We start from the raw sequence: 27,142 nt of genomic DNA on the forward strand, positions 1-27,142 counted from the left end.
ACATCTGCGTATGCTCTAAGCCATGAAACACTATTACAGTTTTTGCTTTAAGAAGTCATATGTGTTTTAAAGAGATTAAAAGAAAGAAAATCATATTTTTAAAATGTTTACCCAGTATTTGTCATTTCTGTTGTGCTTCCTTCCTTGGGTATAGATTTGACTTTCCATCTGGTATCAGTTTTCTTAAGCATGAAACACTCCGTTAGCATTTCTTGCCTGTTGGTGACAGATTCTCCCAGTTGGGGTTTCTCTGAACTGTGCTCATTTTCGTTCCACTTTAAAGGAGTCCGGGTTCTCTTCCCGGCCCTCTGACTGGCCCGCCCGTCTTCCGGCCGTCATGTACCCGCCCCTGTGTTGCCGGCTCTTGTCTGCACCTTTGAATCCCAGCGCTTGGACCGTGATGTCCTTGGGAAGGTTTTCTCTGAATTTATCCTGTGCAGAGTTTGTTGAGCTATAATTTTTTTTTTTTTACCAAATTTGGGGAAGATTTGTTCATGGTTTATTCAGATGTTTTTCCCGCCCCGTTTCTCCTCTCCTCCTGGTGCTTGTATTACATGTTTGTTATTGTCTCCCAGGGCACTCAGGCCTGGTTCTAATTTTAAAATTTTTTGTTTCTTTTTCATCTCTTTTTTCTTCCATCTGCAATCCAAATTAAGTCCATTTCGATGAGTTGTAAAATTTCAATTACTGTAGTTTTTATTTCTAGAGTTTCCACTTGCTTCTTTTTTTTAATAGTTTCCATTTCTCTACTAAAATAGGCCACCTGTTTACTGTGGCTGTATCTCCCGCTAAATCCTTGGACACACTGTATTAGCTGCTTTAAAGCCCTGGCCTGTAACTTCAGCTCTTGGGTTATTTCAGGGTCGGTTCCCCTGGCCTGTCTATCTCTTGACTGTGGGTCCTGCCTTCCTGTTTCTCTGAGCCTCTAGTAGGAGGTGTGCGCTGGACAGCGCAGATGATCCACAGCAGTGGATCTCTGTTCTGAGAGCGTTGGTTTCGTCCCGGGAGTTGACTTGTGGAGACTCAGATGGCTCCGTCGTGGTCTCTGGGGTGCTGGGGCTGCTGGCCCCTCGCCGTCTCCCATCCCTGGGGGCTCAGGGCTCCCCAGGGCCTGGGCAGAGTTTACCCCCAGGTTTCGGGTCCTCCTCTCTCCCTGGCTCCCTCCCGTCTGAGATGCTGCGATGCCCCTCTCTTTACAGCCCCCCGTGTGCCCGACTCGGGTCTGTGCCCGAAGCTGGAGGAGCGCGGCGTCCGGCTGAGCCCTGGACGTGCCCAGACACCACTGCCCTTCCGCACCCCAGGCAGCCCTCTTCCTGCGGGGAGCAGCACCCCCGGTGTCCGCCCGCCACCCTTGCGCTCAGCCCCTACGGGTGGTCAGGTTTCATATCGTGCCCCCGGCCGAGCCAGGAGGACGTGTGAGTTGCCTTCGCCGGGGGACCTGCTGGGCCGAGTGTTGCCCTCGGGGCTGACCTGTTGCCGGTCTGGAGAAGCGGGTAGCCAGGGAGTGACCCACTCTAGCCTAAGAGAAAGCCCTTCTTTAGCCGTCCGGAGCGGGTGGACGCCCGGGGCTGCACTTGCCACGCGCCTGCCTGGGGTGCAGAAGGTGCGTAGAGCGCCGTGACCCTGGGCGCCCCGCACTGCCCCCCTCCGGTGAGGTCACCGAGGGTCGGGAGGGTGTCTGTCCGCTGACCTCTGACGGGTCTGTCCTGCTGCTGTGGGCCAAGAGACCCAGCCCAGATCACCGCCCTGGGTACCCGCTCCTCACCCACCCTGCTGTCCAGCCCAGCCTCGGCAGGCTGCCTCTCCGTGCCAGTCTCTGTAAAGCGTGATTAATGCTGAGACTGCCGTGTGGATGAGCTAGGAGAGTGAGTGTGAGACGCCGGGGGCCGTGTGGCCTGCGTGGCGTTGCGGGTGCCCTCAGCCTGGCTGCTCTGAGCTGGTGGACACCCATGGGTGCATCTGCGTCCAGCCCCTGCTTCGTGCCAGCCTGTGACCCGCCCCGCGAAGCCCGGCCTGGGACACATATTACCTGGAGGTACTTGGGCAGCATGAGGTGCCCAGACCGCCTTCTGCCCCCGAGGTCTGGGTGGCCCAGAGGGATGGGCAGTGGTGCCAGGCAGCCCGGCTGCTCCGCACCGCGGGGGTGAGCGGCGGGGGCCGGGGGAGGCCCCGTTTCCCACGGCCATTGTAACAGTCCCGCCAGCTGGGGGCCTCAGGTGGAGGTTTATTTTCACTCTGTGGATGCAGATGCCCGCCTGGGGGTGTGGGCAGGGCCTGCCTGCGCCCTCCGGAGGCTCCTGGAGGTGGGGGGTCCTCCCGCCTCCCTCAGCTCTGGAGGCTCTTTGAGACAGTGACGCTCCCGCCGCAGTCCCCGCCTCCGTCTTCACAGGGCCCCCTTCCCTCTGCCCGCCCAAGGACACGTCTGATGGCACAGGCCCGTGGTAACCGGCACGGCCTCCTCCTCTCAGAACCCGTCTGCAGGCCCATCAGCAGGGCCCTTTCCACAAGGGGCAGTTCCAGGCCCTGGGCGTTCAGACCTCACGACTTTGGGGCCGCCGTCCGCCCGGCACACCCTGGACCTGGACGTGAGGAGCCCCGTGGGGTCGCGGGTGGGGTGGGTGGGGCGGAGGAGGGTGGAGACGCGCCTCCTGCCACCTGCCCTGCCGCAGCCGTGCCTCCTGGGTGGGTTCCCGTGGGCACCGGGGACCCCGTGTCTCCCTGAGGGCGCCAGAGAGAGACGCAGGCTGCAGAAGCCTCCCGTCCGCCCCGCTGGAGAAAGCGGAGTCAGGACGCTGCGGCGCTCGCGGCTTTTCCCTCTCGCGTCCTGCAGCGGGTGACCGGATCTGCAGGCGGCGGGCAGTCTCCTGTAGGAGGCCTGAAACGGGGCCCTCTTTGTAGTTAGATTCTTCAGATAAAACCTGCTGGGCAATATTTGGGGCCTACTTTGACTACAAAGATATATTTTTTAATCTGAAATTCAAATTTAACTGAATGTCCTTTATTTTTATTTGCTAAACCCAGTAACTTTATTTATATCCTCCATTCTCCAGGTTTAAAAACCACAAACAGAAATAAATACAGAGCACAGATAAAAAGGGAGTGCCAAAGAATAATGGGAAGGGAAAATTGAAATGGTTTAACCTCCAGTTAGTTTGAAGATTATTGAACCAGATTTTGTTTCTGGAGTCAGAAATAGCCCCGCAGTCCCATCAGCTGTAGACCCTGAAACACTGTAGCTTGGCTCATTCTGCTTGCTTTTCCCCAGCCAGTTATGGCCAGGCTGGTGCCCCGAGCCAGCCAGGAGCTCGTGGGTGGGGTCTGCCTGTCGAAGGCAGGAGTAGGTCGGCACCCGCTTCTGGACCCGCCTCCCACTCAGGCCTGGCTGTGGGGGGCCGGGTGGGAGCGAGGGGGCTCCTGGTTGGTGTGGTGCTTCTGGACAGTCAGGGCTTCTGGGTTCACGGCCTCCGTGCGTCCTGACCTTGTGGCACGTGGACCCGAGCTGATGTTTTTGCTGCTGCTTATGACTGTCACGTGGGTGGGAGGGCTTGAGGGGGTCTCGGGAGGAACGGGGCAGGCTGAGCCAAGGAGCGGCGGGGGGAGGTGGTGGGTAGGTTCCGGAAAGAGCGGTTTTTCAAGTGGGCTCAGGGCTGCGGGGCCTCCTGGGTCCCCACGTCCGGGTGTGGTCGCATCGGCCTGTTGTCCCTCAGGGCGGCCGGCCCCGGAGGGCGGGCTGCCACTGGTCACTTGATCGCGCCTGTCTGCCTAGTGCTGCCGCAGGGGCCGCCGGCCGGCTCCTGGGTGGGCGAGTGAGTGAGCGAGCAGGACGGCCATGGCTGCTGACGCTGGGTCTGCTTGGCTGGCACTGCGGCCTGGGCGGGGCCCTGGGAGCATCTGGGGGGGGAGGGTGGCGGGGGGCGGGGCCCGCAGGTGTGGGCTCCTGCAGCTGCCAGCAGCCCCCACCCGGCCTGCCCCCCCGTTCCTGCCCTCACCTTGGCTGGGATCAGCCCTGCCGTTTCCCACCTGGTGTCTGGCTGCCTGCCTTTAATTGAGACCTTTGTGAAATTCCTTCGTGTGTAGAGTGTTTTTGTTGTGACAGGATTCAAAGACTCACTCCAGAGTGCACGCATCCCAGTGTCTCCATCACGCCCAGCAGACTGGAGTGCGATGCCCACTGCCAGCAGAGGGTCCCTGGTCCCCAGTGACACCGTGTGCTCGGGAACACGATGCCCAGGGCTAGCAGAGGGTCCCTGGTCCCCAGTGACGCCATGTGCTCGGGAGCGCGATGCTCAGGGCTAGCAGAGGGTCCCTGGTCCGCAGTGATACCCGGGTGCTCGGGAGCGCGATGCTCAGGGCTAGCAGAGGGTCCCTGGTCCCCAGTGATACCCGGGTGCTCGGGAGCGCGATGCTCAGGGCTAGCAGAGGTTCCCTGGTCCCCAGTGACGCCCGTGTGCTCGGGAGCGCGATGCTCAGGGCTAGCAGAGGGTCCCTGGTCCCCAGTGATACCCGGGTGCTCGGGAGCACGATGCTCAGGGCTAGCAGAGGGTCCCTGGTCCCCAGTGACGCCGTGTGCTCGGGAGCACGATGCTCAGGGCTAGCAGAGGGTCCCTGGTCCCCAGTGATACCCGGGTGCTCGGGAGCGCGATGCTCAGGGCTAGCAGAGGGTCCCTGGTCCCCAGTGACGCCCGTGTGCTCGGGAGCGCGATGCTCAGGGCTAGCAGAGGGTCCCTGGTCCCCAGTGATACCCGGGTGCTCGGGAGCACGATGCTCAGGGCTAGCAGAGGGTCCCTGGTCTGCAGTGACGCCGTGTGCTCGGGAGCGCGATGCTCAGGGCTAGCAGAGGGTCCCTGGTCCCCAGTGATACCCGGGTGCTCGGGAGCGCGATGCTCAGGGCTAGCAGAGGGTCCCTGGTCCCCAGTGATGCCGTGTGCCCGGGAGCGCGATGCTCAGGGCTAGCAGAGGGTCCCTGGTCCCCAGTGATGCCGTGTGCCCGGGAGCGCGATGCTCAGGGCTAGCAGAGGGTCCCTGGTCCCCAGTGACGCCGTGTGCTCGGGAGCGCGATGCTCAGGGCTAGCAGAGGGTCCCTGGTCCCCAGTGATGCCCGTGTGCTCGGGAGCGGTCTCTATGGACACGGACGTCTGGCCGCAGCTTGGGGTCTTCGTGTCCTCTGAGCTGCAGGGGTCTGGCCCCTCAGTGCCTGTGCCAGCCCAACTGAGGGCACCTACTCATTGGAGGTCTTAAGCTTAAAAAATAATTGTTTTTTAACTTAAATTTTGTGTTGTGGCACAGTTGATTTGCAGTGTTTTACACTTTTATTTTTTTCTTTTAGATGAGAGAGTGCAAACATTTGCTTCTCTTCATTGGTTATCATGTGGATTTTTCATGATGTAAACTTTATATAGCATCGGAATCACTCAAAAAGATGTAATACAGTAATAAATCTGAGCCAGTAACACGGACCTTTGTGATTTAAAAGTGTCTTTTCTGCTAAGTCTAGACTCTCTTCTCCACTTGGAGAAAAGGCAGAGGGCTGGCGTAGCAGGGGCGCTGGGGACGGTGATGAAATATTCAGGCTGCCCGGGAGGTGTCTGGTTCCCGGGGCCCTTCTGCTCTGCGCGCTGGGCGTGCCTGCGGGCTCGGTGGCCTCCCTCCCTCTGTAGCTGAGCTGAGCTCGCTCATCCCACGGAGGGAAGAGAGAGCGCAGAGGGTAAGACAGACACCCTGTGATGCCGTCTCATGGAGGGAAATGAAGCTGGATGAGTTTAAAGCTGGTGTCTTAGCGTCTCTGTAGGCGGTAAGCATGGCATCAGTATCGCTGTACATCTTCAACTTGACATTATTTTTGGAATTCTGTGTCCTTTCACATTATTAGACCATGAGGAATAATTGTGTTTACATTTTCCTGAGGTGTTTTGTATTCTTAGGTCTGCTAGTCTTTCATTTCCTCTCTCTCATTTTTTCTCCTCTTTCCTGGTTGTCTATATTTGCTGTGCCTCCTAATTCCAAGAGCCACTTCACTGTTTTGCGTTTTTGTTTTTTTTTTTAATTTGAGGGATAATTGCTTTAGAGAATTTTGCTGTTTTCTGCCAAGTACCGTCATGAATCAGCCATAGGTACACACACACACGCCTCCATCCCTCATGGACGTGCGGCTGCCTCGCTGTGACCTGGCTCTTGCTGAGCGGAGATGGACGTGTCCTCCGAGGACAGAGCCAGAACACCCACTCCGCGTCTCTGCAGCCTGGCCTCTTGGTGACGTTTAAAAACAAACCCCAGGAAAAACTCTGCATAATAACCAAATGCAAAGCTGGAACATTTTATATGTTGTACTCCATTCAGCCCATCATAAATTATTCAACAACCATGCATCCCAATAATCTGGGGAGCTGCTGACCTGCTTCCTGAACTTAATGTTCAAACGTGGGAGATGACGCTCCCTAGGAATTGAGACAGGCCGTTTGAGAAGCAGGTGGATAATTTTTGTTAGCAGGAATGCTTCAGGGGAGGTCAGCTTCCACACCATCATTTGCATCCATGCTAATGTGAAAAGGAGGGGCAGCCAGGGTCTGGTTAAGAGCCCAAACTGAAGTCAGTCCACCCGGGTGGAATCCTAACTCTTGTCTTTAGTCATGGTTGTAAGCAAGGAGCCCGAGCCTCGGTTTCCTCTTCTGTGAAATGGGACCGTCACACATTGATTGACCAGGTTGTCATCCGATAGTAATCATTTTTATTAGGAGATTTCCCCCATTTCCAGTCAGTTTATCTCTGGTTTATGCAGCATGATTCCCTTAATCAGCTCATCGCAGATTAGATTTGAGGGAAAAATGCTTAATCAATGCATTGCTGCTTAGAAATAAACATCATGCTGTTTTGTGTGTGTTTGCAGCAGGAATGGGGACAAATAAAGTGACAGCGTTCATGTATTGGATTCAGTTCAGTCACTCAGTCTTGTCCGACTCTTTGCGACCCCATGGACTGCAACATGCCAGGCTTCCCTGCCCATCACCAACTCCTGGAGCTTGCTCAAACTCATGTCCACTGAGTTGGTGATGCCATCCAACCGTCTCATCCTCTGTTGTCCCCTTCTCCTCCTGCCCTCTGTCTTTCCCAGCATCAGGGTCTTTCCCAATGAGTCAGCTCTTCGCATCAGGTGGCCAAAGTATTGGAGCTTCAGCTTCAGCATCAGTCCTTCCAATGAATATTCAGGACTGATTTCCTTTAGGATGGACTGGTTGGATCTCCTTGCAGTCCAAGGGACTCTCAAGAGTCTTCTCCAGCACCACAGTTCAAAAGCATCAATTCTTTGGCGCTCAGCTTTCTTTATGGTCCATCTTTCACATCCATACATGACTACTGGAAAAACCATAGCTTTGACTAGATGGACCTTTGTTGGCAAAGTAATGTCTCTGCTTTTCAATATGCTGTCTAGGTTGGACATACCTTTTCTTCCAGGGAGCAAGTGTCTTTTAATTTCATGGCTGCAGTCACCATCTGCAGTGATTTTGGAGCCCCTCAAAATAAAGCCTGTCACTGTCTCCACTGTTTCTCCATCTATTTGCCATGAAGTGATGGGACCGGATGTCATGATCTTAGTTTTCTGAATGTTGCGCTTTAAGCCAGCTTTTTCACTCTCCTCTTTCACTTTCATCAGGAGGCTCTTTAGCTCCTCTTCACTTTCTGCCATAAGGGTGGTGTCATCTGCATATCTGAGGTTATTGATATGTGTCCCAGCAGTCTTTATTCCAGCTTGTGCTTCATCCAGCCCAGCGTTTTTCATGATGTACTCCGCATGTAAGTTAAATACGGAGGGTGGCAGTATACAGCCTTGAGTACTCCTTTCCCGATTTGGAGTTAGGCAGCACGTTAGTTACTGGATTCGGTAGCGCATCAGTTATTGCTGTCGAGTGACAGACCACCCCCAAGAGACTAGTGTTTCTTGCCTCCCAGTCCCTTTGGTCAGGAGCCCGCTGCCGCTAGCTGGCTCCTCCATGCTGGGTCTCTCGAGGTTGGCGTCGGGGTGACGGCCGGCGCGGTGCAGAGCAGCAGGCTCACCGTCACGATGCCTGGTGGCCTCGGAGCATCCACATCCCGGGTCACTCGTGTGACCTTGCTGGCTGGCGCCAGAGGCCTCCTTTGCCGCGTGGGCGGCTTCTAAGGGCAGCTCATCGCCTGGCAGCTGACCCTCCTCGGAGCAGGTGAGGGAGGGGTGAGCAGGCGAGCCTTTGAAAGCGACCTCTTCTCACGTCTGTATGTTCTGTTGGTTTGAAGGGGGCCCTCTGGAGCCTGCCCCCCGGGGAGGGGCCTGCCAGGAGCTGGCGGCCGCGGGCAGCATCACCGGGGCCTCTGGGAGGCCTGAGTCTGTCCAGGCCGCGGCCTCAGCGACTCATCCCTCCCACAGGCAAGACCCACGCCCCCACGACCCCCGCAGGCGGCCCCCCGGCGGCGGTTCCTGGAGTGCCGCTGCCGGCCTGCCCCTCCTCTGCGTCGCAGACTGGCGCTCGGCCCTGGCCCTCAGCAGGAAGGCCGCGCTGGGACAGACTCGGGATGACCCCGTAGAGGCGCCTCTGAAGCGCCTTGCGGGCGTCCCGGGCACAGCCCCGACGTGCCGGAAGCTCCCAGATCCGAAGTCCGGGGCGCTGGCTCTCGCTCCGCCTTCCCGCTTCGCAGGATCGCACGCGTCTGCGGTTGAGTTGCTTTCTCAGCCTGCCTCCTGCCAGTAGAATCTGGGGGGGCTGGCCCCCAGGTTTCATTTTGTCCGCCCTATGACTCCGCTCTCGCTGGCTGGGTTTCCACTGGCAGTTTTCCTGAGACCGTTGGGGGCCTCCCGTGAAGCCTGCGTGGTGTTCTCCCCAGAGGAGGGCCCTCGCTCCCAGCTCGCTGAGGCCAGCCCTCCTCTGCCGTGGCTCCTGCCGGCGAGGGACAGGGAGCCCATCTCTTACACCTTTCCCCACCGCAGCGGCTTTCACCGGACAACCCCCTCCACCGCCAGGGAAAGGACGCTGTCCTGCACAGAGGCGGGGTGGGGTGAGCAGCTGGGACGCCAGGGCCTGTGGGGGGCCGAGGGCCAGTGGGGGGCCAGGGCCAGTGGGGGCCGGGGGCCAGTGTGCCAGGGCCTGTGGGGGGCCAGGGCCAGTGGGGGCCAGGGCCAGTGGGGGGCCAGGGCCAGTGGGGGGCCGGGGGCCGGGGGCCGGGATGAGTTCGGAGGCAGCCTGGTGGGAGGGGCAGGCTTGCCGGGGGCCCAGCCCCGCCGTGGGAGGGGCGCGCATCCGTGAAGCGAGCCCGCAGCTCGGGGTCCCCGTCTCCGCTGTGATCTGGACTCAGGCTAATGGATTTCAGCTTGAGGCTTTCCCTGTGTCTCGCGTGTGAACATCCGACCCTGTACACTCCTCCGCGGGTTCCCGGCCTGTGATCTGACACCTCCTGTCGGGGTCCTCCCCTGGATAGGAGCAGGTCAGCCTGCTCTGGCACTTGAGCCTCAGGACATCCCTCGGGGTCCAGGTCAGGACTCGGAAGAGGCCGGTGATCTGAGCAGAGAGGCGGCCCCTGCGGCTCTCGTTTGGATGCTTGCAGGGACTCCGGGGCGGGGGGCTCCAGGAGGCCCAGCTGGCTGTGCGGCTGGGCCGGCATTCGTCGCTGGAGGTGTTGGGCTGGCTCGGGGCGCCGGGGTGATGACGCACCAGGGTCTGGGGACAGGGAGTGAGGTGGGCTGCCGCTTCCCTCTCGGGGGTCTGGGAACGTGCCCGAGCGGACTTTCTCCAGTTTTCTCCCACGTGGCGCCCGCCGCTCCCCGCGCCTCCTTTCTGAGTGGCGCTTGTCCAGACCGCGGGTGACGGACGTGAGGGGGCGCCCCACCCCCTGCCCTGGCACCTGCTTTCCTTCAACCAGGGCGGGGGTCTTGCTGAGGCCTCACGCCCTTGCCGGTCCCCTTCCCAGGGCACGCAGTGTCTCCTGAGACCCCCAGCAGGGCAGTTTCCCGAGCCTCGGTGGGGCAGGACCGACCTGGGGCTGGAGAGAAGCTGCCTTCCTTTGTGTACGACTGGGGGCTGCGTGTGGCTGAGGATGGGCCTGTGTGTCAAAAACCCGGCGCCCTTTTCAGGAAGCTGTTTTCCTCACGGCAAAGGTCATATCTGTTCTTTGTAGAAAACTTAGCCTCTGTGGACTGAAGTCATTAAACCTAACACTGAGTCCTGGACGGCTCCCGACTCCGCAGGGGCTCCTTGCGCATTTCCTCCGGCTCCAGGGGACACAGGGCCTGGACGCAGAGACCTCCAGCTGCACCTGCACAGCCTCACACCTGCACGTCCCACGCCTGCACAACCGCACACCGCACATCCCACACATGCACATCCCACGCCCGCACATCCCACACCCGCACATCCCCACACCCTCACACCTGCACATCCCACACCTGCACATCCCACACCCGCACATCCCCACACCGGCACATCCGCACACCCGCACATCCCACACCCGCACACCCGCACATCCCACACCTGCACATCCCCACACCCTCACACCTGCACATCCCCACGCCCGCACATCCACGCTCGCACATCCACGCCTGCACATCCCCACGCTTGTACATCCCCACACCCGCACATCCCACACCCGCACATCCCACACCCGCACACCCCCACACCCTCACACCTGCACGTCCCACACCTGCACATCCCACACCCGCACATCCCACACCCGCACATCCCCACGCCTGCACATCCCACACCCGCACATCCCACGCCCGCACATCCCACACCCGCACATCCCCACACCCTCACACCTGCACGTCCCACACCTGCACATCCCACACCCGCACATCCCACACCCGCACATCCCCACGCCTGCACATCCCACACCCGCACATCCCCACGCCCGCACATCCCACACCCGCACATCCCCACGCCCGCACATCCACGCTCGCACATCCACACCCGCACATCCCCACGCTTGTACATCCCCACACCCGCACATCCCACACCCTCACACCTGCACGTCCCACACCCGCACATCCCACACCCGCACATCCCACACCCGCACATCCCCACGCCTGCACATCCCACACCCGCACATCCCACGCCCGCACATCCCACACCCGCACATCCCCACACCCTCACACCTGCACGTCCCACACCTGCACATCCCACACCCGCACATCCCACACCCGCACATCCCCACGCCTGCACATCCCACACCCGCACATCCCCACGCCCGCACATCCCACACCCGCACATCCCCACGCCCGCACATCCACGCTCGCACATCCACACCCGCACATCCCCACGCTTGTACATCCCCACACCCGCACATCCCACACCCTCACACCTGCACGTCCCACACCCGCACATCCCACACCCGCACATCCCCACACCCGCACATCCACGCTCGCACATCCCCACGCCCGCACATCCCCACGCTTGTACATCCCCACACCTGCACATCCCACACCCGCACATCCCACGCCCGCACATCCCACACCCGCACATCCCACGCCCGCACATCCCCACGCCCCCACATCCCCACGCCCGCACATCCCCACACCCGCATAGCACCTGCCTTCTGGGCTGGAGCTGGGCCCTGTGGAGGGCGGGTGGTCTGGGAGGGACATCCAGGGGGGAGGGTAGAGGCGAGGCTGCTGTAGGGGTGAGGGGCCCAAGCCATTTGTTGCCCTTGGGGAGCTGGCCTGGGGTTGTTGTCCACCAGGCCCTGTGGCTCGTCAGACGGTGGAAGAGTTCGAGCCTCCACCTGCCCCCCAGGAAAGGTGCTCCGGGGTCTCCGTACAGGACATGCCCGGCGGGCCCCCAGCTGCACAGTCAGGGCCCCGACTGGAGCGGCCGGCTGTGCCATCTCAGCCGTTTGGCACAGCCAGAGGGTGGACCCCCAGGACGGCTCCCCCAGGACGGGCTCCCCCCACAGATGGGTTCCCCAGGACGGACTCCCCCCACAGATGGGTTCCCCAGGACGGGCTCCCCCTGGCTGAGCCCATGTCTCTCTTCCTCGTCCTAGAATAGACCTGCCCGGCACAGGCCTCCTACGAGTTTGTGGGGTGGACGTGGGGTGGACCTGGGCAGACGCCTGTCAGTAGAGCTATTTTAGTACCTCTGGTTTTCAGGGGAGGGGTGAAACTCTGCACTCAGGAGATGCTACCTGACCAGAGGGCCTTTTGAAGAGTCCTTCCTTCTTTGCTGCAGAGGCTGAGAAGTCCTTCGGGGTGGGGGTGTGGTGCCCGGCTGTGGCCGCCGGCCAGAGAGTGGAGGGTGGGTCTGGGGGCCCTGCCTGTAGCACTCCTGGCTGGCTGGCTGGCTGGCTGGTGGATTCAGTCTGCCTCTGCCGGTGTGTGCGTGGGGCTCAGGCCCAGCGCTGCTGAGAGGGGCCTCTGGTCCTGGCGGGGCCCCTCCTGCCGGCCGCTGCAGTGGACGCCTCCCTGTGCTTGACCGTCACACTCAGGTGGCCGTGGTGCACACCCGCCTTCTCTGCCCAGCCCCACCTGTTACAGCTGCCACAGGTGGAAGTCCTGGCGGGGGGCGCTGATAGCACAGCTGACTCACTCAGAGCCTCGGTGCGTCCCGGCCTGGGCACCCAGCCGCGGCCCCCACGTGCCTGCTGCCCCGCGTGCGGGGGCCCAGCGCCTGGGGGGCTGGGCTCTGCTGTCCGCAGACACCTGCTGGCAGGTTCTCGTCCTTCGCACAAGACCTTTCTCTCTGAAGGTTTGGGGGGGCTTTTTCACTTATCCTGCTTAGTGCTTGATGGGCCCTTTGAATTGGAAGGTTCTTGTCTATCTGTTCCTCTGGGAACTGGTCAATTAATTTTTGGACCAGCTTGGCAAGCAGGTGTTATTGGGCAAACATTGATCACCACTAATGAATTCAGTCAGTACCTCCATCCACCCCGTCTCCACCCTCTGCTCACCCATCCTCTGATCCCCTGTCTGTCCACCCACCTATGCATCCATTCCTCCGTCCGCTGTCCACCCCTGTATCCACACATCCATTTATTCATCCGTCTCCCCATCATCCTCTCATCCTCCACTCGTTCCTCCCTCCCCCGTCCGTCACACGTCCACGTATTCTTCCATTCTGCCATCAGTCCTCCCATCCGTCCTTCCCCACCCATTCCCCCGTCCTCCCCAGCCATCCACGTGTCCCTGCATCCTCCCATCCGCCCTCCCCTCCACCCGTCCACCCGTCGCTCGAGCGGTGTTCCCGGGCGCTGTGGTAACCAGCTGCTTGTGCAGAAGCAGCCTGTTGCGGACACTCCTGGAGATTCGGTGTAAGCTGTGGCTGGCACTTGTAATGCAGCGCCAAGCTTGTCTCTGTCTGAGAGACCTGAGTGTGCTGGCCTGTGTCTCCTGAGTTCGCGGGGCGCGGGGCTGAGGGGTCTTCTCTTTAACTGCTATAGGATCCCTCTGCTATTTCTTCCAGTTTCTTTCTCTCCTTTCCCACTTTTTTCTTTTTTTAAAGTCAAATGAGGTCAAACATCCCACCAAATGCTAAAGCCTGGCTTTGGTTTCAGCTCCCTCTAAGGTTCTCCAGGGATAATTTTGTGTTTCCACGTAATCTACAATTTAAGTCACCCGACCCCAGACACACACTGCACATTAGGGAAACCCTTCCAGGCTGCCTCACGGGCCGCAGCGACAGCCCAGCCCAGAGGCTTGTCGCTGAGCTCATCCTCTGCTTCCCTCCCAGTCGCCCCTGGGCCCACCCTCTCGGCCTCTGCCTCTCCCACGGTGGGTGCCCCGCTCCGCTGTGGACACGGCCCTGGACTGTCCTCCCGCCCCGGTCATTTGTGGGTTTTTGCAGAGTCTGTTTCCACAGTTGTTCCTTGTTTGTGATAACCTTTGCTTGAGGCTGCATCTTTTTTGTTTTGCTTTTTGCAGGGCAAATTACTTATTTAGTCAAAGTATAGTTGATGTACAAAATCGTATACGTTACAGGTGTACAATATAGTGAGTCACGATTTTAAAGGTTGTACTCCGTTTATAGTTATTATAAAACACTGGTTGTGTTCCCTATACTGTACAACATATCCTTGCGTTTTATTTTATACATAATAGTTTGTATCTCCTAACCCTCCCCCTCTGTGTTGCCCCTTCCCATTCCTCTCCTCGTTAATAACCACCGTTTTGTTCTCTGTGTCTGTGAGTCTGCTTTTTTGTTATAATCACTGGCTATTGTATCTTTTGGATTCCCTATATAGTGATATTATAATACAAATGGTATCCACATGTAAGTGATAAGTATTTGTCTTTCTCTAACTTATTTCACTTACATAACACCCTCCAAGTGCATCCATGTTGTTGCAAATGGCAAGATTTCACTTTTTTAATGACAGCAGTGTATTCCGTTGCATGTGTTTACCACATCTTCCTTATCTGTTTGTCTGTTGTTGGACACTCAGTTTGCTTCCATGTTCTGGCTATTGTAAATAATGCTGGTATGAACACTGGGGTGCATGTATCTTTTTGAGTTAGTGTTTTGGGGGGGTATATACTCAAGAGTGGGATTGCTAGATCATATGATAGTTTAATTTTTAGGTTTTTGAGCAGCCTCCATACTGTTTTCCACAGTGACTGCACCAATTTACATCCTGACCAACAACGTGTGAGGTTTCCCTTTTCTCCACATCTTCGCCAGCATTTGTTATTCGTGTTCTTTTTTTATGATGGCCATTCTGACAGGTGTGAGGTGGTATCTCATTGTGATTTTGATTTGCATTTCCCTAATGACTAGCAATGTTCAGCATCTTTTCACGTGCCTGTTGGCCATCTGCACTTCTTCTTTGGAAAAATGTCTATTCAGGTCTTCTACCCACTTTTTTAATCAGATCTTTTTTGGTGTTAAGTTGTATTAGCTGTTTGTATATTTTGGATAATAACCCCTCACTGGTCATATCACTTGCAAATATTTCCTCTCAATCAGTAGGTTCTTTTCATTTTGTTGATAGTTTCCTTTGCTGTGCAAAAGCTTCTACATTTAATTAGGCTCCATTGTTTTGGTTTTTATTTCCTTTGCTAAGGAAATGGATTAAAAATATTGCTATGATTTATGTCAAAGAGTGTTCTGCCTTTGTTTTCATGTAGGAGTGTTATGGTTTCTGGCCTTACATTTAGGGTTTTAATCCTTTTTGAGTTTATTTTTGTATGTGGTGTTAGAGAATGTTCTAATTTCTTCCATTTACATGAAGCTCTCCAGTTATCTCAGCCCTGCTGCAGGGATTCTTTTCTCCATTGTACGTTCGTTCCTCCTTTGTTGTAGATCAGTGGACCATAAGTGTGTGTGGTTATTTCTGGGCTCACTCTTCTGTCCCACTGATCTGCACGTCACTTTCTGTGCCATGCTGTTTTGGTTCCTGTAGCTTTGTCATATAGTCTTGAAGTCAGGGAGTGTGAGTCCCTCCAGCTCTGTTCTTCTTTCTCAAGATTGTTTTGGGTATTCAGGGTCTTTTGTGTTTCAATAGAAAATTTAAACTTGTTTTATTTCTGTGAAAAATGCCTGTGGCATTTTAATAGGAAGCATTGAAACTGTAGATTACTTTGTGTAGAGTGGACATTTTAACAGTGTTAATTCTTCCAGTCTGTGAACATGATATATATTTCCATCTGTTTGTGTTGTCTTCCATTTCTTTCATTGGTGTCTTATAGTTTTCTGAGTACAGGTCTTTTACAAACTCCTTAGGTAGGTTTATTCATAACTATTTTATTCCTTCTGATGTGATAGTAAATGCAATTGTTTCCTTAGTTTCTCTTTCTGATAGTTCATTGTTAGTGAAAAGAAATGCAATAGGTTTCTGTGTATTAATTTTGTATTCTGCAACTTTATCAAATTCGGTGATGAGCTCTAGTAGTTTTCTGGTGGTGTCTTTAGAATTTTCTCAGTATAGTATCATATCATCTGCAAAGTTTTACTTCTTCCTTTCCAGTTTGAATTCCTTTTATTTCTTTTTCGTCTCTGATTGCTGTGGCTAGGACTTCCAAGACTATGTTGAATAAAAGAGGTGAGAGTGGGCATCCTTGTCTTGCTCCTGATCTTAGAGGGAATGCTTTCAGCTTTTCACCACTGAGTACAATCTTAGCTGTGAGTTTGTCATATATGACCTTTATTATGTTGAGGTAGGTTCTCTCTATGCCTACTTTCTGGAGAGTTTTTTTTTTTTTTTTTTAATCATGAATGGATGTTGAATTTTGTCAGAAGCTTTTTCTGTGTCTATTGAGATGATCATATTGTTTTTATTTTTCAATTTGTTAATGTGGTCTACCACAATGATTGATTTGTAGATACTGAAAAATCTTGGCATCCCTGGGATAAATCCACTTGATCATGGTGTACGATCTCTTTTAATGTGTTGTTGGATTCAGTTTGCTAATATTTTGTTGAGGATTTTTGCAGCTATATTCATCAGTGGTATTGGCCTTTACTTTTTTATTCTCGTGATACATTTGTCTGGTTTTGGTTTCAGGGCGGTGCTGGCTTCATAGAATGAACTCAGAAGTGTTCCTTCCTCTGCAGGTGAAAGTGCACCTGTGTGAATCTCACGCGTCCTGATCGGGGTCTCGAGAGTCTGGGAGCCCCCACTTGTGTTGGCCACCCCCCTGCCCCCACTGTGTGACTGAGGAGGTGGCGGGCCAGTCGCGGAGGGTGGTCTGGGGAAGAGGGTTTGTTTTGACTCCTGAGTTTGTGGTGCCCTTGAGCTTGCCCAGGCGTTGCCGGTGGAGCTCAGAGGCTGGGAGGCCCTGCTCGGGGTGGGTGTGGTCGCCGGGGGAGGGAGAGACGCCACGTGGAGGAGCCTGGGGGGACAGACAGGCGCTGAATCTGCTGAGCGGCTGGGGGAGAGGACCGCATGGAGCTGGGCCAGCTCGTGTGGTCCTCGGTGGCCAGCGTGAGAGGTCTTCAGAGGCACCAAGGGCTGGGCCCCCAGTGCGGATGAGCCCTTAAGAAGCTGCCCGGGGGAGTGGCAGCGCAGCCTGGGGAAGGAGGCCTCTGCTCCTTCCCTGTTTAGGGAGGTTTGCGTATCTTCAGACCCCGGCAGGTGGGGTCCGCCCCCCACCCCGAGGTGCTGGGGACGGTGTTGAGGGTCCAGGGGAGATGCTGGCCTGCGGAGAGGGGGAGGGTGCGCACTGCTGGGGGAGGGCTGGTCGGGGCAGGTGTTTGTCTTCTCCGTAACAGAAGAGATAGGCCGCAGGGAGGGGAGAGCTGGGCCCCTGGGTGGGTTTGGGTGGTCATGAATGGCTGGGGGAGAGTGTCCGGTTGACAGGGGTGCTGAGGGCCCCGGGGCTGCGAGTGACTTTGGAGAAGGGTGGAGAACGTGGGGGGCAGGAGCATTCCCGGGCTTACACCCGGTGGACTGGAGTGGGTGTGGAGGGCAGGGCAGCAGGAGCGGCTGTGGGTGGGAGAGGTGGGGCGGCCGGGGGAGCCCTGCAGCGGGATCTCCGGGGTGAAGGGTCAGTGTGAGGCCAGGGAGGAGCGGGTGGACACGCGTGACCTTGAGAGGGGCTGCTGGCACGAGGAGAGGCGTGGAGAAGGCCCAGGGTGGAGCATCAGGGGGACAAAGGTGCCAGGGACAAGGGACAGTGAGACGGGGTGGGGGTGACGGCCTGGAGGGCACGCGGGGTGACCAAGGACCGCTGGGGGCCCGGGTGGGTGGGCGTAGGGGCAGAGTCGTGTCTGGGTGTCAGTGTGCAGAGAGAGGTGACAGGAGGCTGAGAGCTCGGGAAACGGGGCGCTTAGGAGAGAGTTCAGCGGGCGGTCAGGCCACGGGGTCGCCCACCTGGACCTTTGCATTCAGAGAGGAAGCAGGTCCTCAGGGAGAGGGGGCAGGGACGGGGAGCCGGCAGCAGCGATCCACAGGGAGCGCGGCAGGGGGGCTGCCTCCCGGGTCCCCTGGGAGCTGCCGGCAGGGCTGCGGGCACCCCCAGAAGCTGCTGCTATCGGGGCCCTGGTTCCTCGTCCCCTGCCCAGGGCTCTTTGCAGGAAGGGACCTTCCCTCCTCACAGCCCTGTGTCTGGCCCCGTCCAGTGCATGGCAGGGTCCTGGCGACCCCGATGAACGTGTGACAGGCCTTGCTGACACTGGCAGTGGTGAGTCGGGGCAGGCCGTGGAAAAGGGGCCCCTCAGGGTGAAGGCTGGGTGAAGGCGCAGCTGGAGGGTGGCGGTGCGCCGCTGGAAGTGGCCCTGATGAGTGCGGCCGCCCACGGTCCTCCCGGGGCTTCGGGCCCTGCTGCTGGGGAGGCCGTGCGCTGGCGTGGCCGTGGAGCAGGGCTGCAATGGACTGGGGGACGAGGCGGCCGGGGCGCAGGGCAGTCAGCGTGCATCTGGGGTGTGTGTGTGTGTGTGTCCCCGAGGGGTGTCTGGGGGAGGCGGTGCCTGGCGGGTGTTGGTGTCAGCAGCCAGGGTGGTGGCTGGAGGTCCCTGCTGGGAAAGGCTGGCGTTGGGGGTGGGTGTGAGGGGCAGGGCTCTGCTGGTGGTCTCCTCCCGGCACCGCTCCGCTTCCTCTAGGAAGCCCTTTGTTTGGGGACAGGGAAGCCTAGAGCAGCAGGTTCAAGCCCACCTCTGATGCTGAGCAGTTCTGCAGCTGAAGACAAGTTACTTCTTTGTGCCTCTGTTTCCTCATCTGCAAAATGGGAATAACAGCCGTTACCTACCTAATAGTGACATCTTACACACACGCCTTCCCAAGTATAAAGTCCCCAGAACAGCGTTGCCAGGAGTCCAGAATCAGTGCCACTGGGTGGGAGGGGGGGTGGAGCGCAGCCCGTGTGGGGGAGGGGCTGCTCCCTCCCGGAGGCCCCCAGGGGCCCACACCCCACCTTCCAGGCCCAGCGCTCTGCTCTCTGCTGCCGTCACCAAGGCCTCTCTCTGACTCCCAGCTCCTGCCTCCCTCTGACGAGGACCCTGTGGTCACATGCTTCCCCCCGCCCCCCTGTCGACCCCGTGAATCCAGGGGGACCTCCCTCCCAGGACCCTTCCCCTCATCACATCTGCAGGGTCTCCTTGGCCTTGTGAGTTGACAGGTTCCAGGGATCTGGACATGGGTGGCTCTGGGATGTGTTTCAGCCCACACCCCTTTAGGAGATCCAGTGGGAAGAGTGAAGCACAGTGCATGACACACTTTGATACACACATTTTTAGTGATGGATGTTATTCCAGTCATCATATTTAAGTGATTAATTTGGCATCACTTAGATATTAAATAATATGGTCATTTAGGGCTTCCCTCATAGCTCAGTTGGTTAAAGAATCCACCTGCAATGCAGGTGACCCCACTTCAATCCCTGCGTCAGGAAGATCCGCTGGAGAAGGGATAGGCTACCCACTCCAGTATTCTTGGGCTTCCCTTGTGGCTCAGCTGGTAAAGAATTCACCTGCAATGCAAGAGAGCTGGGTTCGATTTCTGGGTTGGGAAGATCCCCGGAGAAGGCAAAGGCTATCCACTCCAGTATTCTGGCCTGGAGAATTCCATGAACTGTGTATAGTCCATGGGGTCGCAAAGAGTTGGACACGACTGAGTGACTTTCACTTTCACTTTAGAAATAAATTATTCTGTGTTCATCATAAGAAAATTAAACATACGTCCTTCAGACCATTGTTCCGTCGTCCTTGAAGCTGCGCCTGTAGCTGTATGATAATAGGCTTCCCGTGTTGTCCAGCTCTTACACTGTTTGGTGAGGATGCATCAGTTACTCTGTGTTAGGCTTCTGTTACTGGAAACTGTTTCCCAAGACCTGAGAATTTCTTCTGACAATGTTAAAACAATTGTTTAAAAAACATACACTCTTTAAGAAAACATGTTCTATCACATCCTGGATCTTCACAGTATAATCCACTCAGTGTGCTGCTTTTGGAAGTGATCTTTAAAGGGTTTTGTGAGGAGAGCGGTCCTCCTAGCGGGCCTGACTGCCCTCCTCCGAGAGGCCCACGTGCGGGGCTGGCCCTGGGCTGGCGTCCAGGAGCTGAGGTATCGGCAGGGCCCCCAGCACCCCCACCGATGGGGGCTCCCCGTGCCTCCCTGCTGTGTCTGCGCTCACACCCTTCTCCCTGGGGCTGGATTGAGTGTCTGCCCAGCAGAGGGGCCCCCGGGCCCGGCCCCCAGTAAGAACCCCAGCTCTGAGTCTGTGACGGGCTTCCCTGGGGACACGTGCCTCTGTGGGTCCGTGTGTGTCCTCGGGACGGGGTTCTGGAAGCTGGCGCCCGACTCCCCTGGACCCCACCCCCCTCCCCCCTGGACCTTCTCCCATCGCTAGTTCCGCTTCGCAGCTTCTCGCTGGGATGGATCAGAGCTGAGAGGACGAATGTGCTGAGTCCTGCCTGTCCTGCTGGAACCCGGGGTGGCCTTGGGGACCCCGACCTGGGTTTGTTTCTGCTGACAACCAGTTCTTTTCACTGTGCAGTCGTCCCCCTGGGATAGTTAAGTACAGATTCCTGCTCTCCTCGCTTCTCTCGTCTGTTCCGCGGGGTGGCCTCCATCCTGCAGGGCTTTTTTCAGGCCGGTGTGTTCTCTCCACACCAGGCCTTGTTCAAAGTCAATGACTGCAGAGAGGGCCGGGGATGTGAGGGAAAACCAGCCGACACCCCTCCCCGGGGGCGGACTTGGTGTGGACGGCAGAGGTGAGGCAGTGGTGATCAAAGACAGGCTGGACTAGGGACTCCGCTCCGCCCTGGGCCCGCCGGAGCGCTGGGGTCCGGCGCGCGCCTCTCGGCGTCCAGACCCGAGGGGGCAGCTTCTGCTGGAGTCCTGTCCTCAGACCCGGGGTGGGGCGGGCCGAGGTGGGGGTGGGAAGGGCGGCAGGCCTGCCCCTGAAGGGGGCCCCTTGGGCTGCACAGCGACCGCGCCCCTTCTGCGCGTTGACCCGGGGCGGCTGCGCTGTGAGCTGTGCCTTCGGGTTTAAGCAAGCACGCTGCGCAGCGTGCGATCTTCAACAACCAGCTCTCTCTTCTTCCTCCGCAGGGCGCCCCTCCGAGGAGACCGGGCTGGCTGCCGGCAGCCTCGCGCCATGGGCCGGCCGGCGGGGTGAGCGATGCACGGGGCGCGGCGGAGATGTTCCGAGCGGGGGACCCGGCGCCCGCGCGCCTGCGCAGCGTGGAGGTGGCCCGGGGCCGCGCCGGCTACGGCTTCACGCTCTCGGGCCAGGCGCCCTGCGTGCTCAGCTGCGTCCTCAGGGGCAGCCCCGCCGACCTCGTGGGCCTCCGCGCCGGCGACCAGATCCTCACCGTCAACGAGATCAACGTGAGGAAGGCGTCCCACGAAGACGTGGTGAAGCTAATCGGGAAGTGCTCCGGGGTCCTGCACATGGTGATCGCGGAGGGCGGCGGCCACCTGGAGTCCTGCTCCAGTGACGAAGAGGTCGGCTTTTACGAAGGAAAAGGCTGGCTGAAGCCCAAACTCGACTCTAAGGCCTTAGGAATAAACAGGGCAGAGAGAGTCGTTGAGGAAATGCAGTCAGGAGGGATTTTCAACATGATCTTTGAAAACCCTGGCCTTCGAGCCAGCAACTCGGAGCCCCTGAAGCTGAAACAGAGGTCGCTTTCAGAGTCAGCCGCCGGCCGGTGTGACCTTGCACACGAGAGTGCAAGTAATCTGCATCCCAGCCTGCCTTCTAAGGAGGAGACGCCCAAAGTGGGGAACCACGGTTCTGCTTTCAGCGCGGGGCTGGAGGCTCCTGAGGACTTTGGGCTGGACGCAAGCATTCTCAACGTGGCCATGGTCGTGGGCTACCTGGGCTCCATCGAGCTGCCGTCCACCGGCTGCAGCCTGGAGTCGGACAGCGTGCAGGCCATCCGGGGCTGCCTGCGGCGCCTTCGGGCTGAGCAGAAGATCCACTCGCTGGTGACCATGAAGGTCATGCATGACTGCGTGCAGCTGTGCACGGACAAGGCGGCCGTGCTGGCCCGCTACCCGGCCGAGAGGCTGGCCTTCAGCGCCGTGTGCCCGGACGACAGGCGGTTTTTCGGGCTGGTTACCATGCAGGCGGGTGATGATGGGAGCTTGGCGCAGGAGGAGGACGGTGTCCTGCGGACGTCCTGCCACGTGTTCATGGTGGACCCCGACCTGTTCAGCCACAAGATCCACCAGGGCATCGCCCGGCGCTTCGGGTTTGAGTGCACGGCCGACCCCGACACCAACGGCTGCCTGGAGTTCCCCGCGTCCTCGCTGCCCGTGCTGCAGTTCATCTCGGTGCTCTACCGGGACATGGGCGAGCTGATCGAGGGCGTGCGGGCCCGGGCCTTCGCTGACGGGGACGCCGACGCCCACCAGAACACCAGCACGAGCAGCAACAGCGACAGCGGCATTGGGAACTTCAGCCCCGAGGACAGGAGCAGCCGCGTGCTCGTGGTGGACCTGGGTGCCGCCTCCAGTAGGCACGGCCCTGGTGGCGGTGCCTGGGAGGGCGCGGGCGGAAGGGGCCCCCAGCCCTGGGCCACCCCCTGGAACGGGGCCTTCTGCCTCGACCCCGAGGGGGCCCCGTTCGAGGCCGCCCCACAGGCTGACAGGTGCCGGGACCTCGGCAAGCACCTGGGGCCCGCTCCGCACGTGGAGGGCCCCCCGGCCCCCCTGAGGTGTCCGGCCCCGCCTTCCCGGACGGGCGCTGCGGGCCCTGGCGGTGGCTCCGGCCAGCGGTGGCTCCCAGTCCACGTGCTGCAGGAGTGGCAGTGCGGGCACGTCAGCGACCAGGAGTCTTACACCGACTCCACGGATGGCTGGTCCAGCATCAACTGCGGCACGCTGCCCCCACCCATGAGCAAGATTCCTGCCGACCGCTACCGCGTGGAGGGCAGCCCCGCCCAGCCCCCGCCCAGCACCCAGCGGAGGGACTGGGCCAGGAAGGCCCTCGGCGTGCAGAACATCTTCGGCCCCCATCGAAGTGTTAGGAAGACCAAGGAAGACAAAAAGGTGAGCCTGGAGGGAGGGCTGGGGAGGCGAGCGTGGTTCCTGACTTGGTCAGTTACCGATGGATGCCGGCACCTGCGTGGCTCGCTCCCCCGTGCCCGCTTCCTCCCGCCTGGCCCGGGTGGCCTCTGGCGGCCTCACGGCACCTCCCTCGGGTTCAGCTGGGCTCTGGGTGGGGCCCAGGTGGGACAGGTGGCAGTGGAGGGGCGGTGAGCACCTGGTCGGGGTAAGGCCCTCCTCCCCGCTTCCCACCCTTTCCTGCTGCGGCGGGTGCCACGAGGGCAAATTCTGGATGCTCAGCCTGTTCTCTTCAGGACGGGGAGCTTCCCCGGGGCGTTTCCTCCACAGAGGAGGTGCTGCTATGAGAAAACACCAGCTGAAGTCACTGAAGACAGCTTGGGACAGGCTTGGAATACACAGTCCAAGTTTGAGTCCCTTAAGTCGTGCCCAACTCTTTGCGACCCCATGGACTGTAGCCCGCCAGGCTCTTCTGTCCATGAGATTTCCTAGGCAAGAATACTGGAGTGGGCTACCAATTCCTCCTCCAGGAGTCTTTCCGACCCAGGGATCAAACCTGCCAAAATTGGCAGGTGGGTTCTATACCATCTGAGCTAGACCGGGCCCCCAGCAGATGCTGGCGGGAGGGCTGAGACACGGGGTGCCGGCTGGAACAAGGGGGGCTGGCTCGCAGCTCAGATGGTTTGAGAGGAACTGTTCTCAGAGGACCTTTGTGATTTAAAGTACCTTTTCTGTGTTTGTTCACACCTTTGTTCCCAGAAGCTGAAAATAAATCCCGGGAGAAGCCCCAGAAGGGGTTGGCTGGCCGGGTGGGGGCAGAGTAGAGGAGGGGCTGGGCTGTGGAGTCTGAGGCTGTCGTCCTCACGAGCCGACCCCTTCCCAGGTCTGGTGGGGTACACTTGAAAGAAAACCTGGAGACGGGAGAGTCTCAGGGTTTTCCCTCCACGACGACCGGGTGACCCTCTGCTGTGTCTGAGCTCAGACCTGTGCTTCCGTAAACACAGCTGTGATCACAGGGCCTGACCGCGTTCCCACAGTGGCCGGGCTCGGGGGTTCTGCCCCCGAGGGCCCCTCCCCCAGTTCCCCGGGTCTGAGCTGCCTGGCCGGGGTCTCCTTCCCACCCGCTCCCGCTGGGCCACCTGCGGCGTGGACAGGTGGGCGGCAGCTTCCGCCTGGGCTTCCCTGTTGGGTCGGGGGGTGCTGGGGAGGGGTGGCCCCAGAAGGTGGCCAAAGCGTTATCTGAAGTACAGGCGTTGGCCCTCTGAGTACGTACCCCGCGAGTGGGTTCTCCCCACGGCCGCTGTGTCGGGGAACTTCACACTGACTGGACGCAGGGTGTCTGTCTGTCCGGTGGATGGCAGTGCGCCTCACGTCTGCCCCCTGGGTGGGAATGCCCATCGGCCCCGTCCAGCTCCACGCGGTCTCAGGCTCCTCGGGGGCAGGGGTCTGACCTCAGGGATCCCGGGACCGTGGGTGCTCTGTGCCCCTGCAGGCCGCTGACTGGTCCTCCAGGGGCCAAGGACTTGTCTGAGGTCAGCCGTCAGGATGAAGCAGGCTCATGATTCAAACCTTGGGCTTCTTTCTGTTTTTCACAAGACTGTCGTTTAGAGCCGTTTTAGGTTTATAATGAAATTGAGGGGAAGGCACAGAAAGGTAGCTCTGTCCTCAAAGGTGCACAGCCTCCCCCACCCCTGTCCCCGTTCCCCCCAAGGGACCTTTGTCACCATCAGCAGACCCGACTCCACAGTTTCTGCTAGGGTCACTCTTGTGTGTGTTCTGCGGGCTTGCACAAATGTATAAGGACGTGTACTCACCGTTGTGGATCACGCAGAGTGGTTTTCACGGCCTTAAGCACGCTCCGAGCTCCGCCCGCCCCCCGCCCTTCTGTCAGCTTCTGGTCATCACTCAGGCTCACACCGTCTCCACTGCTCCGCTCTTTCAGAATGCCAGCATAGCACACGGCTATGGCCTTTCAGATTGGCTTCCTTCACTTAGCCTTGTCTTTGCATGGCTCGTTAGCTCATTTTCCTTTAGCACTAACAACATTCCATTGTCTGGAGGCATCACGGTGTATTTATCCATTCCCCTCCTGAAGGACACTTTGGTTGCTTCCAGGTTCCGGCAGCTCTGAATAAAACTGATCTAAACATCTGTGTGCAGGTTTTCCTGTGGGTGTAAGTTTTCAACTTCTGTGGGTAAGCTCCAAGGGAGGGAGATTGCTGAATTGTGGGCTCAGAGTGTGTGCTGCTGTGTAAGAAAGTATCTTCCAAAGTGGCTGCACCATTTTGCATTTCTGCCAGCAGTGATGAAAAGTGTCTGTCGCTTCACGTTCTGGCCCCAATTGTGTGTCAGTGTTCAGCGTTTTTGCCTTTCTGACACTTGCGTAGTGGTATCTCATTGTCTTAACTTGCATCTCCCGGATGACTTGTGATGTTGAATGTCTCTTCCTACACTTACTTATCGTCTGTGTATCTTTGGTGAGGTGTCTGTTAAGATCTTTGGCCCATTTTTTATCAGGTTGTTTGGCCACACTGCATGGCACGTGGGGTCCTAGTTTCTCTTGACCAGGGATCAGACCCGTGTCCTCTGCACTGAAAGTGTGAAGTCTTAACCACTGGGCTGCCAGGGGAGCCCTGAGTCCTGGATTGTGTGTTTTCTTACTGTTGAGTTTTAAGAGTTCTTTGTTTGTTTTGGATAATAGGCCTTCACACGAGTAAAAATTCTTCATTTTGATGAAGTCCAGCAACTTATCAGTTCTTTCTTTCATGGATCGTGTCTTTGGTGCTGTACCAAACATGTCACTGAACCCACGGTCTTCCAGGTTTCCTCTTGTGCTGTCTTCTAGGAGCTTTTTGATTTTTTGTTTTACACTGACGTCTGTGATCCACTTGGAGTTAATTTTCCGAAGGGTGTGAGGTCTGTGTCTAGATTCAGTTTTTGGCTGTGGATGCCTGTTGTTCCAGCACCCTTTGTAGAAAAGACGGTCATTGTTCTCTTGTATTATCTGACCCTTTGTCAGAGATCATCTTGGACTTCTTTTTAATGTTCTTTCACCTTGAACAAAAATGTAGTGAAAACAAAGGCGTTGGCTGTTACTACAGTGTAAACTGTGACAGAAGAACAAAGCCCTTGGCGCGGAAGGGAGGTCTGCGGTGCTGGGGAGTGGCGACATAGCGTTTATTTTATCTCTTTATTTGACCTGAATGGGGATGCTGTGAGCTCATCATCTTACTGATAAGGAGAGTAGGTTTTATGCACATCCAGCGACTTGCCAGTAGTCAGGTGGCATTCATCTTGCGATGTGCTGGACACACAATTTATCTAAGTAGTAATAAATTGTAGCAAGTAGTACAGTAATAAATAAGTAGTAATAGGTTGTACGTTGCTGCATCCCAGCTCCAGTCTCTGGAAGTGTATCCGTTGCTCTTTGCTAAGTGGGTTCTCCTCATTTTAGCACAGTCTAACCCCAGGGCCCCAGCTGGAGTGGCAGAGGCTTCCAGGGCCCTAAGCTGGGGCTCCCGGTGTCCCTCCTGGCCTGGCCTGAGCTGGCGTGAGGCTTGTCTGCATCAGCAGAGGACAGGGCAGGAAGGGATGGAGGCCGGAAGTGCCAGGAAAGCCAAGAGGAAGACGTGTTAGGCGTGGGAGGGAGCGAGGCCAGAGATGGTGGAAGGTTGGGTAGGTGGGTCTGGAATTGCCGTCAGCTCCTCTCCATGGAGACTGTGGCTTCAGTGTCTTACCCTGTGCAGAACCAGGCTGCGTCCGTCAGGATCCGGCCGGGAGACAGAAAACACGCCTGCGAGTTGAACGGGGAGAAGTTATCAGGAAGAACCAGGCCAGAGCTGGCTCACCGCCCCGGGAGTGCAAATGGAACCCTGCGGAGGAAGCAGCAGAGGGGGTGAAGGCAGAGGCTTAGAGCCTAGAGGGCAGGCCCGCGGGCGGCGGGCTGCCGGGCGGCGCTGGCTGCCGGGGAGCAGGCTGCCCCCGGGCGATGGCCTCGGGAGAGTGTGGCCACGACGGCCCCGCGGGAACCAGCACGGCCCTGCAGGCAGAGTGCTGTCCGCACGGTCCAGCTCCAGCGTCCGATGCGGGCAAGGAAGGTGCTGAGTGCCTGGTGCTGAGAGGGAGCGCCTGGGAGGCCGGCCCCGCCCCGCCCCGCCCCGCCCCGCCGGCCCCGCCCCGCCCCGCCCCGCCGGCCCCGCCCCGCCCCGCCCCGCCCCGCCCCGCCCCGCCCCTCCGGCCCCGCCCCGCC

At 58.1% G+C, this 27,142-nt stretch overlaps 1 protein-coding gene across 3 annotated transcripts in view; it reads left to right on the forward strand.

Annotated features, from left to right (window-relative positions):
• The window catches only part of RGS12 (regulator of G protein signaling 12), a 121,474-nt gene that overhangs the window by 5,902 nt on the left and 88,430 nt on the right, over nt 1-27,142 (forward strand). For all 3 annotated transcript variants that reach the window (XM_065914533.1, XM_065914534.1, XM_065914535.1), the window contains exon 2: nt 20,935-22,878. In XM_065914533.1, the coding sequence (XP_065770605.1) occupies nt 21,025-22,878 (1,854 nt within the window). In that variant the 5' untranslated portion in view covers nt 20,935-21,024. The remainder of the gene's footprint in view (nt 1-20,934; nt 22,879-27,142) is intronic.

Source organism: Muntiacus reevesi, chromosome 22 (assembly GCF_963930625.1).
Source record: "Muntiacus reevesi chromosome 22, mMunRee1.1, whole genome shotgun sequence".
Classification (NCBI taxonomy): Eukaryota; Metazoa; Chordata; class Mammalia; order Artiodactyla; family Cervidae; genus Muntiacus; species Muntiacus reevesi.